This window comes from Zea mays, chromosome 9, assembly GCF_902167145.1.
Source record: "Zea mays cultivar B73 chromosome 9, Zm-B73-REFERENCE-NAM-5.0, whole genome shotgun sequence".
Taxonomy (NCBI): domain Eukaryota; kingdom Viridiplantae; phylum Streptophyta; class Magnoliopsida; order Poales; family Poaceae; genus Zea; species Zea mays.
Window position 1 is genome coordinate 108,129,299 of NC_050104.1, and position 15,106 is coordinate 108,144,404.

The following is a 15,106-nucleotide window of genomic DNA, read 5'->3' on the forward strand; positions in this document are numbered from 1 at the left end:
TCATTTCAGAATCAGAATCAAAGAAATTATCATCTAGATTAAGAGCAGACCAAAGCATAGTTTTTTCAGTGTTCTTCAGACCAACGCAAAGTTTTTTCACAGGCAAGTCAGTACAAGCAACTCAAAGCAACAAGTTCAAATTGTGTGTTGTGCTCAATGGTGTGAGTATAGAAAGCATATTAAATAGTCTAGTTTTTTCTCATGAGGAGGGCACAGTCTGTATTCCTTCTGCAGGCTGAGGCTCAGCTAATCCTACTCTCATCTGAAATATATGGATCAACAGTCTGCACAACAAGAAGTAAATTTAGTATATCAAATCCTCTATATCCTAATAAGATTGCTCATTTGCTGCAACAGTAGTGAGTGGCAAAAGGTAGAATGTAACCTGCAGAATATGTTAGTGGCCACTCTCCGATGAACCCTCCTTCCAACACAGCTCTGTTATCTATCAAAATAGTTACCAGGTAGTTAAATTGATGAAATAGATAACCAACACAACTCCGTTATCAAAATACTTTGCCACACGGTAACAATATACATGAAGTAATTACACACAAAGATAAGATCTTGTGAACAGATCCAAAACAACTTTACAATCACATTATGAACTTATGAACTTTCTATAATCACATTATAGATCAGGCACTCCTAATTCAAAACCCTGTAATTTCTAAACTTTGTACTTAATTCATAAACTTTCTATAAATCCATTTTGGAATATACTCCAAAATCCAAAATTATTATTCAGCTTGCTGTGCGAATACCAGGAACTAAAAAAGGAAACAAAATTGAAATGTTCTTAAACAAAATGAGAGAGCTGATCCATTGTGCAAGATTTGGTTTGTTTGGAAGGGACAGCTGATCTGCACCAGGTAAAGTCTGAGTTGTTGTAGCTTCTGGATTTCCGGTGGACAATGAACAATGGGGGGTCACAAATTTCTGATCGGCTTCCCTATGACAGGGGTGTGGAAGAGGAGGTTGCACCATCAGCTACACCTTTTGTCCCTGATGATCTTGATCACCAAGCTCTGTAATTAGTAGTGCCTCACAAGAAAGAGGTGTGGCAGAGTGTTTAATGGGATCTCACTGATTCTGATGATCATGCCAAGCTTATATTTTTGTGTTTTTCTTTTTCTTCCCACTACTGTTGTGAAGGACGAAGCTAAGTCGGAGCTGGGGTTATACGATGAGCTGAAAGAGGCATGCATAGCAGGTGAGAACCTGATGAACCTGAGCTAACAGAAATGCAAGTCCGTGCCATCTTTGAAGCTGCTATAGCGATGACCAACCAAGGCGTTCAAGTCTTTCCAGAGATAATGGTTCCTCTTGTTGGAACACCGCAGACATGCATCTTTTTTTTTTGTAACCTAAACCCTAAAATACACAATAACAAGAAAGACTGCAGGCAGGCATTCCTTTAGACAACTGACACTTGGTATTTGCAGGAATTGGGACATCAGGTGGCCCTTATCCGTCAAGTCGCTAACAAAGTTTTCACCAGTATGGGTAAAACTATTGGGTACAAGATCGGAATGATGATTGAGATTCCCAGGGCAGCTCTAGTGGCCGACGAGGTAGGAAACAAAAAACAACTAGCTCCGAAAACTCAAAACACGACTGTTTTAGACAGACTTTGTAGATCGACGCCATCAGAGGCTGGCTGGACGGAGGGAACAGCGCCTCCCCCGTGATCGGCCAGCCGCTCGCGCACCGGGAGCTGGCACCGAATATCGCTGGGATTGGATCTAAGAACTTGCCGCCGCCTGAGCTATTGGATCTAATAAGAGACGCAAGAACCCTAAACGCCCTAGTTGAGACAGGGAGCAAGAAGAATACCGGTGAGAAGCAGACTCCGAAGGAGATCGACGCCAGCAGGCGTGAGGAATCCGGTCTCCGTGCCACCGTTGCAGCGCGCATGCGGCGTGCCCTTCATGCCTGTTGCCCTAGTCCATGCTGGTCGGTGAGAAGCGACCTATTGGCTGCGTGCGTCCGGGATATTTCCTACCCCACAGCGACCGGGCCTGGTTCCAAGGCCTGGGTGACGAGGAAAGGCCGGGATGTAGCCCATGTCGGGCTTAACCGAACGCGCGTTTCTGATGGACAGGGATAATTTCCAGGCGGGAGCGATCCATGGGTTCTGGGCTTCATCCCGGCCGGTAACACCCTAACCGAACATGGCCTTAGGGCTGATTTGGTGATTCGGTATCACGGGAGGATTGGAGGGATTGAGGGAGAAATTAATTCATTTCCCCTCAATCCCTACGTGATTCCCTTGTCACCAAATCAGTCTTTAGAGAAGCAAATGTGATTTAAGCTAAAAAAAACTATGCTGCTGATCTAACCAATTGCAGCCCTTTTCTTGAGGTCCGTCTTCCTGTTTTTGTTCCAGAATTATTTACTAAGACAAGGCCACAAGGGGTATGGACCAGATGATTTGTACAGACATAGTACATTCTGACTTGCTGATATCCAACTGCTGAAGCTTTGATCTGCTATCCGATTCCAACGCGGACATTTGAATTCTTTTCAGTCAGCACTGCATCTAGTTGATCTGCTATCTCCTGTTTCTTTTCGGTCAGCAGACAACGGTGGTGAAATCAGGATCAGAAAGAATAGCTGCTGGATGTATTGAACTGCTGATCATTTGGGCAGTGTTACTTGTGCACCTGAAGCATGGCTAATTAGTGTTACAGGAGGCAGGATGCTTACGTGATCTTGACTACAAATAGTGTTTAACCGGGAAGTGTTTAACAGGGGTAAAATAGACACTATAGCAGAGCTGGACTCACAACAAATGAAACTGCGGTCTGCGGTAATTTAACGAGAACAGATGTATTTTCGGGGTATTTTAGATATTGACAATATTAATGGAGTATTTTGGGGAGCAGCAATATATAGGGAGTTAGGGACTTAAATAAGCAAATTTGCCACTTGACTTGGGGAGCGGCAATGTATAGGAGGAATATTTGACCGAGTCCAACAACATCAACAAGACGACGACCACGAGACACGCACGCCGCGTGCTATCCTGGTGCGGTTAGTAATCGGTTATCCGCACGGCGGGCGCACGCCCAAGCAGCCAACTAGCCAAGCCACGAACACACTCGTGTGACTCGTGTCCTCATAGCTGAGAGCCATTTCCACCGCCCAGCACGCTGGACCCACCTGCCGGCGTCCCGAAGAGCGGAACACCTGAAGCCAACGCCGGCCGTGCTGCTTCCGCTGCCTCATCGCACCAAGCCACCAGTCCGCAGCACGAAAGCTTCCCCCCCTCTCTTCTCCTGCTGGTTGGCTCATCAGGCCTGCCCGAATAATCCTCCTGCGGATTCCCCTCACGGCAGGCCAAAACCCGCACCTTTCCCCCGTCGACAGATTCTCAAACCCGGCGAACTCCGGGCAGGGCTCACGTCGCCGATCCCGCTCCCGGATTCTCTTTGCCGCCGCGAGGAGACGGCGTCCAGTCCAGGCAAGCGCTCCTCGCCTCGCAATCTTTTCCACCTCTCGTCGCCGTACGGTTCCTTGTTTTGGTGGGTTCGCTGGTACACTGAGAACGAACTGGCTGGTTTCCCCCTTTTCCTCAGCGTTGAATCGGGCACAGGGAACAAGCTGTTTCCTTCCTTTCAATCTTGATATTCTTTTTTTCTAATTCAATCTTGATATTCTTTTGTTTAAGGTGCTCTGTTGTCTCTTGTGGATGCACTATATGTTTCATCTCACCTCAATACTTGCATACGGGGCGTGATTATGATGTTGAAATCCTGACTTGGCCTGTTTGTTTTGGGTCAAGAGTTTCAGACAGTCTCCCTGTTCGGTGTCGTCATTGCTTCCACTCCTCGCAGAACAATATGCTACCTGAAACAGCTGTCACGTATGAGTGATGATGCTTGACTCGATTGCTATTCATTTCCAGGCCTTCAGCAGCTCCGTCTCCGTGTGTATCTGATCGGGGGATTCTTTGCTTGAGAAACTGCTAGCATGGGCGCGGTGCTTGGACGGCATGACACGCACAAGCGGAGTTCCCATGGTTCGAAGCTGGAGGTAAAGATGGTCGACGCTATGCAGCAGAGAGCATCGCATGGAACCTCACTGAAATCGTTCGATAGCATTATCATGAAGTTCCCCAAAATAGACGAGAGTTTCAGAAAATGCAAGACTATCTTCGAACAGTTTGGTGAGTTCTGCCCTTCTGCCAGTGCTTTGAATAGTTTGAACTGATGGCCACTCTGCAAATTTCCTTTCATGCTTTTAGTGAAATGCGAATGTGTCTTTTGGCATGGCAATTTGTTGATGAAGCTTTTCTTTTCAATCATGTTTTTTCGAGATTCAGGAACTGGACCTGATGGTTTAACTAACTCATTTACTGCTGTTTTGTTTTACATATAGTTCTAGTTATTTGCCATAAATTGTCAAATTTTCATACTTTATGCCAATGCTTGTTTATTCGTTTTCCCTTTGGTTCCTGTACTTCTGTTGTTTACACCTCCCTCTGCTTCTATTTCTTCATTTATGATCAACATGATTTTAAGTAGCGACATCTTATCTTTTTTATTCACTAAAAAGAAAGCATGTGTGACTGTGGGAAGTAATCAAAGTGGGAAGACTGCTATGCTTTGTGGAATATTCGTTGACTTGCGCTAATGGAGACAATTATTTTTGACACTGTCAGTTTTCATGTTCTCGTTGATGTGTCAAGAAGTGGTGCTTTTGCAGATGAAGATTCAAATGGCGAAATAGATAAAGAGGAACTGAAACATTGTTTTCAAAAGCTGGAAATCTCATTCACAGAGGAGGAGATATGTGATCTCTTTGAAGCTTGCGATATAAATGAAGATATGGGCATGAAGTTCAACGAGTTCATTGTCTTTCTGTGCCTTGTCTATCTTCTCAATGAAGCAGCTGTCTTGGAAGCAGTATCCTTCATAAGTCATATTAATTCACATAGTAACATCCTGATTGCATTATTAGTGTTATTGTCACATTGTGTTGTGTTGCTACAGAGGTATGCAATGTAATTTTACTTCACTTACAAAAAGGTAATTTTACTTTGATAATTTTTCTTAAATCCATTAGCGAAGTCTTGGTTTCTTTATATAATTACACGTGGTTCTTATTGGCAAATTTATTGTGTTGATGGAGACACCAATTTTCATCCTAACATAAGCTTGCCGCAATTTTGATTGGATTATGAAGGTTTCTAGATTTACTGTGAGAATTTTTTTGCACTCGGTGTTTTAGTTCTCTTAGATCGTCTCAGCAGTCTACCCATAGTTTACCCAAAAGCATTGTTTTGCACTGTTCTGCATTATAAATTACACTGTTCGCAGAGTGGAGTTTGAATATGGGTATGGAGATCGGTAAGCTGCTGGAGATAGTCTTATGCCATTTCTGTTAGGAGCGTCCATGTTTCCTTTACATACTTCACAGAAGATAAAGATGGGACTAGGAAATCTTGAGGCAACCTTCGAGACCTTGGTTGATGCGTTTGTCTTCTTGGATAAGAATAAAGATGGGTATGTGAGCAAGGATGAGATGATCCAAGCAATAAACGAGACCACGACAGGAGAGCGCTCTTCTGGGCCTATAGCCATGAAAAGATTTGGTCAGTTTTCTATTTCTTGGTAGCTCTATACCTACTAGTCTTTTGTGTAAAGTAAACCACCACATTTTTGGTTGGACAACTCTCTTCCTACCTACTAGTCTTTGCTGAGACACGGGGGGTGAAGGGGGGTCTCTTTAAAAAAAATACTTCTTTTCAAAGAAAGAAAGACACCTATTCAGGAAAACAACAAGTTTCGTAATGCATGTTCGGCCCATCATCTAGTCAACAAGTTTCTCAAGTGATGCAGAATACGTGCCATGAAACCCTTTAAAAACCTGCTACCAAAAGCTTGCAGCTTCACACTAAACTTTACTCGATTCCTTACTGTGAAGTATAAAAACTTGCACACTCATAATTCCTGTTACTGTTTTGAAACTTGCGTCCCATCTTCCCAGTCCTGACGTTTACCTTTCTTTACATGGCACTAGAGGAAATGGACTGGGACAAGAACGGAATGGTGACATTCAAGGAGTTCCTGTTTGCCTTCACTCGCTGGGTAGGAATTGATGAAAATGAGGATGAAGATGACGATGAATAAGGACTGTGAAGGCTGGTTATTCTTCAAGGGTTAGGGCCAGATCAGCCTTGGAGAAGCTGGAAATGGATGGCGGATAAAAGCAGTTGACGTTTATTGGTTGCTTGTTGATCGTAATATTCATGCCATTGCTAATAGAATGTCTCGACATTATACTCCTAGTAGGGTGACTTGCATGTCTGAACACTGGTATCAATGTTACAGTTGCTGTCTACTTTCTTCCATGCCATTCAGCCATTGTTCTACTCTGCGCTAGCCCGCGCCGATCCATTTCAATCGTGTGCAGCTTCTTGTTACTTGATTTGTATTGGTGGGTTCGTTGGCACACTGAGAACGAACTCGCTACCGTGGAAGAACAGGGAACAGGGGAGATGGGGCGCAGCGCACAGGGAACAGGGTTTGAAAATATTTGTTTTTTTTCATTTACCAGGTTAATTGATTGATTGATTAATTTTAAAAGCCTAAAAAATCATTGGCTGAGATTTGTTTGAGGTATTACTTCTTCCATTATCTTAAAAAATCCATACCACAATTATCCTCCATAATGATCGAAGCTGCATATCTCTTTCTCTCTCTCGACTAGCTAGATTCCTAGTTCAGTCCAGCAATAGACAAATTGTTCAAGTTCTTCACCCCTGCGTCGTCTTCACTACCAGCGGACTCCTCACCTGATGGCTCCCATCAGACCAGACAATGGTGCCAAATACGTAGCTCGCGGCCGGGGCGCGGTCGCTGACCGTGAAAATCACGTCGAACTCCTTCTCCTCACCGGTTTCCCTGAACACCAGCATCGCCGGTATCACCGACACGTGCATCCCCTCGGGCTCGACGACGGCGGCCGTGTACGTCCCCGGCAGCCCGACGTTCTTGAGCCTGCGCCGGACCATCGTGGTCGTGCCGGCGGGAAGACCGTGCGCAGTGATTGATGGGTAATTGAGGTCGTGGAGGCTCATGGGGGTGGTCGGGCACACGAACGATCCCCTGTTCATCGTCCTCATGGCCGTCGCGTTGTACCCGAGCGCGCAGAGGAAGTCGAGGTAGTCCACGACGGTCATGTCGTACACGAGCCCTGGGTCCAGCGCGCGGCTCGGGAACACGTGGCCGGCGCCGTAGCTGAACGGCGTCGCCGGGGCGTAGGACGAGTTCAGGATCGGCTTCATCTCCGCGTCCAGCACCGTCGCTGCAGCCAGAAAACAGAGAAGCTTAGGCAGCTCGAGTCACTCAGTCCCCGTCAGTTACAACAGAGCGGGGACGTCGTCATTGCTTACCGCTTGTCATGATCGCCGACTTGATCGCGGCGGGGCTCCAGTCCGGGTGGAGGGTCTTGATCAGGCCAGCGACGCCGGAGACGTGCGGGCACGACATGGACGTGCCGGAGAGGATGTTGAACGCCACTCGCCGCTTGTCGAACGACTTGTCCGTGGGCGACGTCGCGCCACTCCACGCCGCGATGACGTTCACCCCCGGCGCCGTGATGTCTGGCTGCGAACCAATGAAATCCACGATGACATGTGCGTCAGAGCTCGTGGTGACAAATGGATGAGCTGGTCCGCGGAACCCAAATCACCTTGAGGATTTCAGGGTTGATCGTGTTCGGCCCCTGAGATGAGAAAGCCGCCATGACCGGCGCCGGCCTCGTGCCCAAGATCGTCCTCCCCTTGACGACGAACCCGGACGGAACCCTTTAACACAAACATTACACACGAATTTGTCATTTGTGCAGACCATTTTCCTGCAGGAAAAAAGGGGAACACGTTTCATGTTTGTAAGGAGGCTAGCTATTGGCCTACTTGGTGTTCTTGATGTACGCCGAGAGCCTGAGCCCGTCGGCGTAGGAGATGTGCACGGCCGGGATCACGTGCGGGTCGGCCTGGAGGACGTTCCCGTTGGCCTCGTCGTTGACGAGGATCATGGCGGCGCCACCGGCGTGGCGGACGGCAGCGCCCTTGTCCACCCTTGGGATGTTCCCTCTCAGGCACACCACGATCTTTCCCCTGGTCTTCTCGGGGTCCAGCGACCCCACCAAGCACAACTGGCTGCACAAGGCTCGAATACACGCACGCATGGTCAATACATTGCACACTGTGATTAGTGCAGTTAATGGTGAGCTAGCTTACGCGTCTTCCTGCTTGCTGCCAGGATGTATGGCTTGGTCGCCGGTGATGAGCGGGTAGAAGCCTTTCCCGTGCAGCCACCTCGCCGAGAGGCTCACGCCCTGACAAAGCACAAGGCATGTGACGTTACGGTGCATGGCTTTAGGTGTGTGTGCCGCACGTACGCAGTGCAGAAGCGCGCACGCACCTCGACCCTGGTGTGGTTGAACACGGCGAAGGCCGAGAACTCCCTGTCGACGGAGCTGGCGGCGACGGTGAGGATCCACGGCGCGACGTTGGTGACGGTGCCCAGGTCCGGGCCCTCGTTGCTGGCGGAGCAGACGACGGTGACCCCCGCCTTGACGGCGTGCAGCGAGCCGACGGCGACGGCGTCGTTGAGGTAGTCAGTGGCGTCGCCGCCGACGGAGGCCGAGATGACGTGCACGCCGTCGTCGATGGCGGTGTCGAACGCCGCGAGGATGTCGCTGTCGAAGCACTCGCTGCCGTTGACGGGGCGGAAGCAGACGCGGTAGGCGGCAACGCGCGCGCGCGGGGACCCGCCCCGCGCCGTGCCTGCGGCGTACCCGAACGCGCTCGCGCCGCGCACGGCCGCCCCGCCCGCCGTCGACAGCGTGTGCGTGCCGTGCCCGTTCTCGTCGCGCGGCGTCTTGAACGCGGCGTCGAGAGGGACGCGCACCTCATCCCCGAAGCCCTTGTTGAAGTAGCGCGCGCCGATGAGCTTCCTGCCAAATCCATCGCCGTCAGCGTGATCAACTCTGGGCCGGCGTTCTAGTTCTAGTACGTTAATTCATAATAATGTGACTGCGATCTGTGAGGTGAACTGGACACCAGACCGGTTGCATTGGAACGCCCTGTCGTGGTCGTTCTGGCAGATCCCTTTCCAGTAGTCTGGGATAGGCCCCATTTCGCCGTCGTCGAAGCTCTCGGACTCCGGCCACACGCCTTCACGAGCAGTCGCAATGTGAGCGAGTCAAATTACAGAGAAGACTCCACAGGCGACGGCGATGCGACAGATGAGATGTACCTGAGTCGAGGTTGCCGATGATGGTGTCCTCGCCGTACCTGGCCTTCTCCCAGGCCGACCACTGCGGGACATCGCCGTCCCTCTCGAGCCCCATGAACTGCCACGACCTCGTCGTGTGTAGCTTGCGGCCCCTGTTCGGGAACACCGACACCACGCCGGGGTACCCTGATATGCATGGCATGTTCACGTACGTGCATCAAGGTTCAGAAAAAAAAAAGAATATAATATCGATCGCGACATATATATAGATAGATCACGAGAGGGTCCGTTCGATCAGTCGGTGGGGGAGTGGGTGCTCACTAGCGATCTCGGCGGCCGCGCCGGGATCGAGGTTAGCGGCGAAGCCATTGATGTGTTTGGTGTACGAGTAGAAGATGGCCTGGCGAGCCTTCTCCCGGCTGCAACGCATCGCATCCACAGTCCACACACATCGTTATATTTGGAACCTCGATCAGGAAGGTTAACGCGGGAGGAGAGCGGGGGCACGGCGCTTACTCCCCTAGGACGGCGCCGAGGAGGTCGTAGTGCGAGTCGGTGGCCCGCCGGGACGCGACCTCCAGCGACACGCCGTCGGCGCGCGGCGGGTGGCCGCCGAGGTACACGACGTACGAAGACCGCGGCTTCCCGGAGACGGAGGCGAGCGCCGCTGGGGTCTGCTGCAGCAGCGAACCGAGCAGGGCGAGGAGGAGGGCGGCAGACGCGACAGCCGTGCTACTCTCCATTCCCGCAACGAGAGAGTGATCGAGGGAGTGAGAGGGATCAGGTGCGCGGCGGCGCGAAGTCCAAAGAGAGGAGTGTGCTCGTCAGTCTTCGTGAGCTCGTGCTATATAGGAAGGAGTAGGAGGGGTGGGAGAGGTGGCGCCCGGCCGGCCGCGCAGCGAGAGGACTCCGTCTTGCTCCGCCCCGACATGGCGGTTTTGCGCGGATCTGACGTGCATCAGTTGCGGTCGCCCAATGGCAACCATCCGTCGGTGCATGCATGGCCGCACCGCATGGGTGCTGCGTGCGAACATCCCTAGTCCCGTGTCGTGCGACGGATGCGTTTTGTTCGACACGTTGGACAACTCCTCGTGTCTCACATTACTCCACTCGTCCAAAAGCTTATGTTGGGCCCAAAAAAGTAGGCCGAGATAGGCCGGCCCATGTTAACATCTTCCGAGAGGGCGACAAAGCCTAGAAGCAAACGAAGTGGCTTGATGGTTGCTTGTTTCTGCTGATGAAGTGGGTGGGTCGCAGGGCGTATCGCACTCTCTAATTAACGCGCCACGTGACTTGCAATTAGCGACACGCGGCCATGCCTAGACTGTTAAGAAACCTACTAGTCTAATACCATACCAAACCTACTCACAGGCTCAACATTACTATATAATAAACTAGATGAGTATCCGTTCGTTACAACGGAAACATATAATAACATGATAACTTATATATAAAATGTGTCTTATATTGTTATAAGAAAATATTTCATAATTCATTTGTGATTCTAGCCATACATAAATTTTGTTATTTTAATTTAGTTGTTTCACTACTACATTGCAACCATAAGTATCATGCAGACTTCGATATATGTCATGATTTGCATGGTCTCATCATTGGAGACCATGTGCCACACCTGCCGGTAGAAGTTCTATCGTACATAGTTAGTCATCAGGCACGCACCACCATACACGCTTCCTTAAACAAAAAAAATGCAAGCGTGTGTTTGCAAAGAGAATTAAAGGCAGGCCGGCACAAAAGCTACCCCGACGATGGCGAATGGTCATTGTTGTCGGTCCTCCTCTGCTCACCTCCGGCGCCGAGATGACGCCACAATCCTTGATATAGTAGTCGTCGAACGCGCACGACATGGTGAGTACCGATGACTCTTGGTTGGGCTGCCAAATGAAGTGCACCATGGGCTCATCAGCGAGGTAGTACACCTAGTCGTTGCACCACCAGATGTGCTACTCCTCTACATACATCTTGTTCGAGGACACTCACACAACAGCAACAATGACTGTCATCCCAGCGCACAAGAATTTATGGCCAGTCAGTAGCGACTTACGTGGCAGGTTGGGCTTCAGGTGGATGATGAGCTAGACGGCGTGATGGCGCCGTCGTTGGTTGCGGTGCCCAGAACAACCCGAGAGTCGTCGACATTGGCGACGACCATGAGGTCCCCATGTTTGACGATGGACAGCGCGGTGCAGCCGCTCTGACCGCGTCCAAGCGGCGGCTGCGCCGGAGCTTGCCATACACAGCGGCGCATGGGCCACATAGAACTACTTCCACAGGTCGAACTGATAGTCGCCATGTTTCTTCTCGTCGTCGATGAGCGACGCCAACGCGAGCGCCTCGTGCTAGTGGTGTTTGTTCGGGGTTTCCAAGTAAGAAACATGGATTCGTCTTTGGCATTGCTTTATGAAAATGACTTAAGTCAGATCCATAAAAAATATTACGGAGAATAAATGTCACACATGCAAAAAAAAGAATTTAAGTTGAAAACATTATTCAAATAAAAGAAATTGCATGCAAAACACTTTTTTAAATACTACTCCATCAATCCAAAAATATAATTTAATAATCTCGGTGATACTTATCTACTACTACACATTGTGCAAGGGTAGCAGGTAGGCTTCGGGAGAGATGTAGTATATGTTTTTACTATAATAGATGTAGATATAAACACACATGTTGTGTAGTGGTAGCTATGAGCACATTTACTTGAGAGGTCGTGGGTTCAAATCCCCTTGGGCTTGTTTTTTTAATTTAATTTTAGCTAAGCGTGAGGAACGTCCGCTCTCACAGTTCCCTCTTCATCTACCAAAACGAGGAGATATATACTTCATTGTTGATATAAGAATTCGTGGACCAAATCTAGTACGCCCTCGTGCGTTTGGGCTTGCGCAAGAGGCCTTTGAAGGCACAACAATCCAAAGGTCTCTTTAAGCAATAATATGCTCACCGATATTCTTTGCATATAACAAAATGAAAATCAAATATGTATGACCCCCACATGACTTTGGCACAATCTGTATGCAAACCTTCGTTTCTTATTGTTTGCCTATGCTTTTTTTTATAATGGAAATTATGACACTATGAAAATCATTAAATAAAAATAATACATTTAGTTAATAATGATATTTATGGTAATTAATTTTCTCTTAAGTGTTCGTTATTTATTTGCCTTTGGGATGATTTTTGAATGCTCATGATTGATTTTGAATATGGAATATCATTTCTTCTTAAAAAATCATAGTAAATAATAATTATTGGTCCAAAAATAAAATATTTTATTTATAAATATTTTTGGTTTAATTATTATGAATTTTAGGATTATTTAAAATTATATTTCGAATTTATAAAAAGGAAATAGAAAGAAAGAAAAAGAAAAAAAATCTAATCTAACCCTAGCTAGCCGGCCCATTAGGCCCATGTAGGCTGGCCGCCACTTTCCCTAACCTTAGCCGCGCGCCCCTGTTTCTTTGCACAGCAGCCGCAGCCTCTGTCTTCTTCCTCCAAGCCAAGCGCCGCCCCTGCTCCCTGTGCTTCTCCCTCCCTCGCTTCCCTCTCCCCTGCCGCGATCCGCCAGCGACCGCGCCCAGCTGCACCCGCGATCCCGGCGCGTCCGCGACACCCGCGCCTGCAGCGACCCAAGACCCACCCGCCCAGGTGCCCGACGCTGCGCACCCGACAGCAGCAGCCGTCGAGCCAGCCCCGTGTCGCGCGCCCCCTGCCTCCCTTCCCAGCCGAGCCCCTGCCCGACCGCGCCGACCGCGCGACTCGCTAGGACCCCACGCCCCCGCGCACCGCGCGTAGCCCGACGCGCCAAGCTGCCGTGACGCCGCCTCACCCGACGCGTCGCGCCCATGGAGCCGAAGACCCCGCAACCGAGCCGCCCTACCGAAGCCACACACTCGACCGCGCGCAGGACCGAAGCTCCGAGCCACCAGCCCCAACACGACGCTGCCAGGAAGCCGACCGAAGCCTGCGTCCGTTCGTCTGCGCGTTATTGGAGCTTCAATGCCGTCATTACCTCCCTTCGTTGATGAATGCCATCAATGGCAGCCATGAAGACCGTCCGTTCATCCCTCCCCGGCGCCCTCTCATCTCCCCTCGCCCTCGCCTATAAAATAGATGCCGAGCCTCCTCCCTTGCTCCCCCAAGTTCTCTCTAGCTCCTCACATTCGTGCCCTGCTCTTTGGACCACGTCGGACAGCCTCGACTGAGCCCCTACAGCCGAACCCCTCCATGCTCTTCCTCTCGCCACCGGAGCTCCGTCCGTGCTCACCGTCCGCCGTCAACGCGACCGCGCAGCACCTCGACTGGACCTTCCGCGCCTCGTTGTTCGAACGCCGTCACCGGAGCTCGTCCGCATAGCACCTCGACCGTGCTCACGCCGTTCGTCGATCGTTCGCCATCCGTGGAGACTCACCGGAGTTCGTCCACGCCGCTCGACGTCGTACCTCGCCATCCGAACGCTCACCGACGACCGTGTCCGTTCTTTGCCCCCCAAGACCGCCGTTCATCCCAAGGTTGAAAACAACCCCAACCCGTTAATGTATTTTCTAAATCGTGTTTGAATTACTTTATTGATCTTATGAATTATTGTTGTAATATTGATGCGATTTGGCGATTCACGCGTATGATTTTTAGAGATGCGATGTATACGTGTAGGCAAAATTGAACCCCGCGACAACGCTTAGTATGCATATGATTTTATAATTCTAAAAATGAGCACGATCACTATTCACTAACCCAGCGATTGTCATACTAGAAATGTTTATAACTAATTTCGCTTTAATGTGTGGAGCGATAATTAGTTAGTATTGTTATAAGTATAATCTTAGTAATCTTAGTGATATAAGAAATTAAAATAGATATTAAGCCACATATTTCTGGTCGAATGAAAAATGTATAGATTTTACTGTTCATAATAAATGTATTCATAAGTATAGCACCTAATTACTTATGATAGTAAAATGCCCATTTATGTATAATAACCATGAATAGGTTATTAAAAGTCCCATTTAGTAATTTATAATTAATTCTTAGTATATTAATGTTAGAGGAATTAAATAAACAATTTTTAGTTATACGTATAAATTCTATTTAGAAAAAGAAAGGAGAAATCGAAAGAGTAGACTTTATAATAATGACTTAACTAGGCGCTTATGATTTTCTAATAAAGAGATTGATAGTTATGTTGTTAAACATAGGTTTCTTACTAATAAGAGATAATTTGTTCTAATTTAAAAATGACCTTTTTAATAGATATCATATTTAACAAGGTTCGTTATAGATATTTAAGAATAGTCGTATTAAATAGAAACTTAAAAGTAATATGTCATATGACTTTTCTAATTATTATATAATGGCTTAATTAAGTGCTCATGTCGTTATAACTAAAACAATAGTTAATAACATACCAATGAATATAATTGTCGGCGTTTCGAGACCGGGGGGTCCCTAGGCCGACGAGTGAATGTCGCCACGTGCCCCAGCCCAGATGGGTCGAGCGCGAGGCCGAGCGCGAAGGGGGGAAGCGAGGTGGCCGGAGACCGGCGTGAGAGAGGTGGGAATCCCGCGGCCTTCGTGTTCGTCCCACGCCAAGGTCGGGTGCGCTTGTAGTAGGAGGTTACAAGCGTCCACGCGGGAGAGGGAGCGAGCGGCTACAAGCGAGCACCTATCTCGTCCTCGTCCCCGCGCGGCCAACCCTCTCTAAGAGGGCCCTGGTCCTTACTTATATAGGCGTAAGGAGAGGATCCAGGTGTACAATGGGGGGTGCAGCAGAGTGCTACGTGTCTAGCGGAGGAGAGCTAGCGCCCTAAGTACATGCCGTCGTGGCAGCCGGA

General features: G+C 49.0%; 2 protein-coding genes across 3 annotated transcripts; one reads left to right on the forward strand and one right to left on the reverse strand.

The window, feature by feature from the left end:
• Positions 1–3,086: 3,086 nt before the first annotated feature.
• On the forward strand, positions 3,087–6,379 carry LOC100193836 (uncharacterized). Of its 2 annotated transcripts, none has more exons than XM_035962052.1 (5): positions 3,087–3,466; positions 3,911–4,171; positions 4,717–4,910; positions 5,425–5,599; positions 6,028–6,379. In XM_035962052.1, exons 2-5 carry the CDS (start codon positions 3,976–3,978, stop codon positions 6,135–6,137), a joined length of 675 nt encoding a protein of 224 aa, XP_035817945.1. In that variant the 5' UTR covers positions 3,087–3,466; positions 3,911–3,975; the 3' UTR covers positions 6,138–6,379. The 2 variants fall into 2 exon arrangements, with proteins under 2 accessions (XP_035817945.1, NP_001132390.1); NM_001138918.1 differs by having other exon boundaries at positions 3,163–3,466; positions 4,711–4,910; positions 6,028–6,347.
• A 237-nt stretch (positions 6,380–6,616) lies between these two features.
• Positions 6,617–10,230, reverse strand: LOC103640151 (subtilisin-like protease SBT5.3). Its single transcript, XM_020544048.2, has 10 exons — positions 9,768–10,230; positions 9,573–9,670; positions 9,273–9,437; positions 9,082–9,190; positions 8,436–8,970; positions 8,252–8,349; positions 7,925–8,170; positions 7,702–7,816; positions 7,403–7,616; positions 6,617–7,314 (listed from the first exon to the last, which is right to left on the reverse strand). The coding sequence occupies exons 1-10, from the start codon at positions 9,992–9,994 to the stop codon at positions 6,764–6,766; spliced, it is 2,358 nt and encodes a 785-aa protein (XP_020399637.2). The 5' UTR covers positions 9,995–10,230; the 3' UTR covers positions 6,617–6,763.
• Between the last annotated feature and the right edge of the window lie 4,876 nt (positions 10,231–15,106).

Bases quoted from the DNA above. Each gene is read 5' to 3' on its own strand.
- LOC100193836 (NM_001138918.1), top strand. From the start codon at position 3,976: ATGGGCGCGGTGCTTGGACGGCATGACACGCACAAGCGGAGTTCCCAT. The intron at 4,911-5,424 runs GTATCCTTCATA...CATACTTCACAG, and splicing joins AAGCAGCTGTCTTGGAAGCA to AAGATAAAGATGGGACTAGG. The intron at 5,600-6,027 runs GTCAGTTTTCTA...ACATGGCACTAG, and splicing joins TATAGCCATGAAAAGATTTG to AGGAAATGGACTGGGACAAG.
- LOC103640151 (XM_020544048.2), bottom strand. From the start codon at position 9,994: ATGGAGAGTAGCACGGCTGTCGCGTCTGCCGCCCTCCTCCTCGCCCTG. The intron at 8,971-9,081 runs GTCTGGTGTCCA...TGGATTTGGCAG, and splicing joins AGGGCGTTCCAATGCAACCG to GAAGCTCATCGGCGCGCGCT. The intron at 8,171-8,251 runs GTAAGCTAGCTC...AGCCTTGTGCAG, and splicing joins GGCAGCAAGCAGGAAGACGC to CCAGTTGTGCTTGGTGGGGT.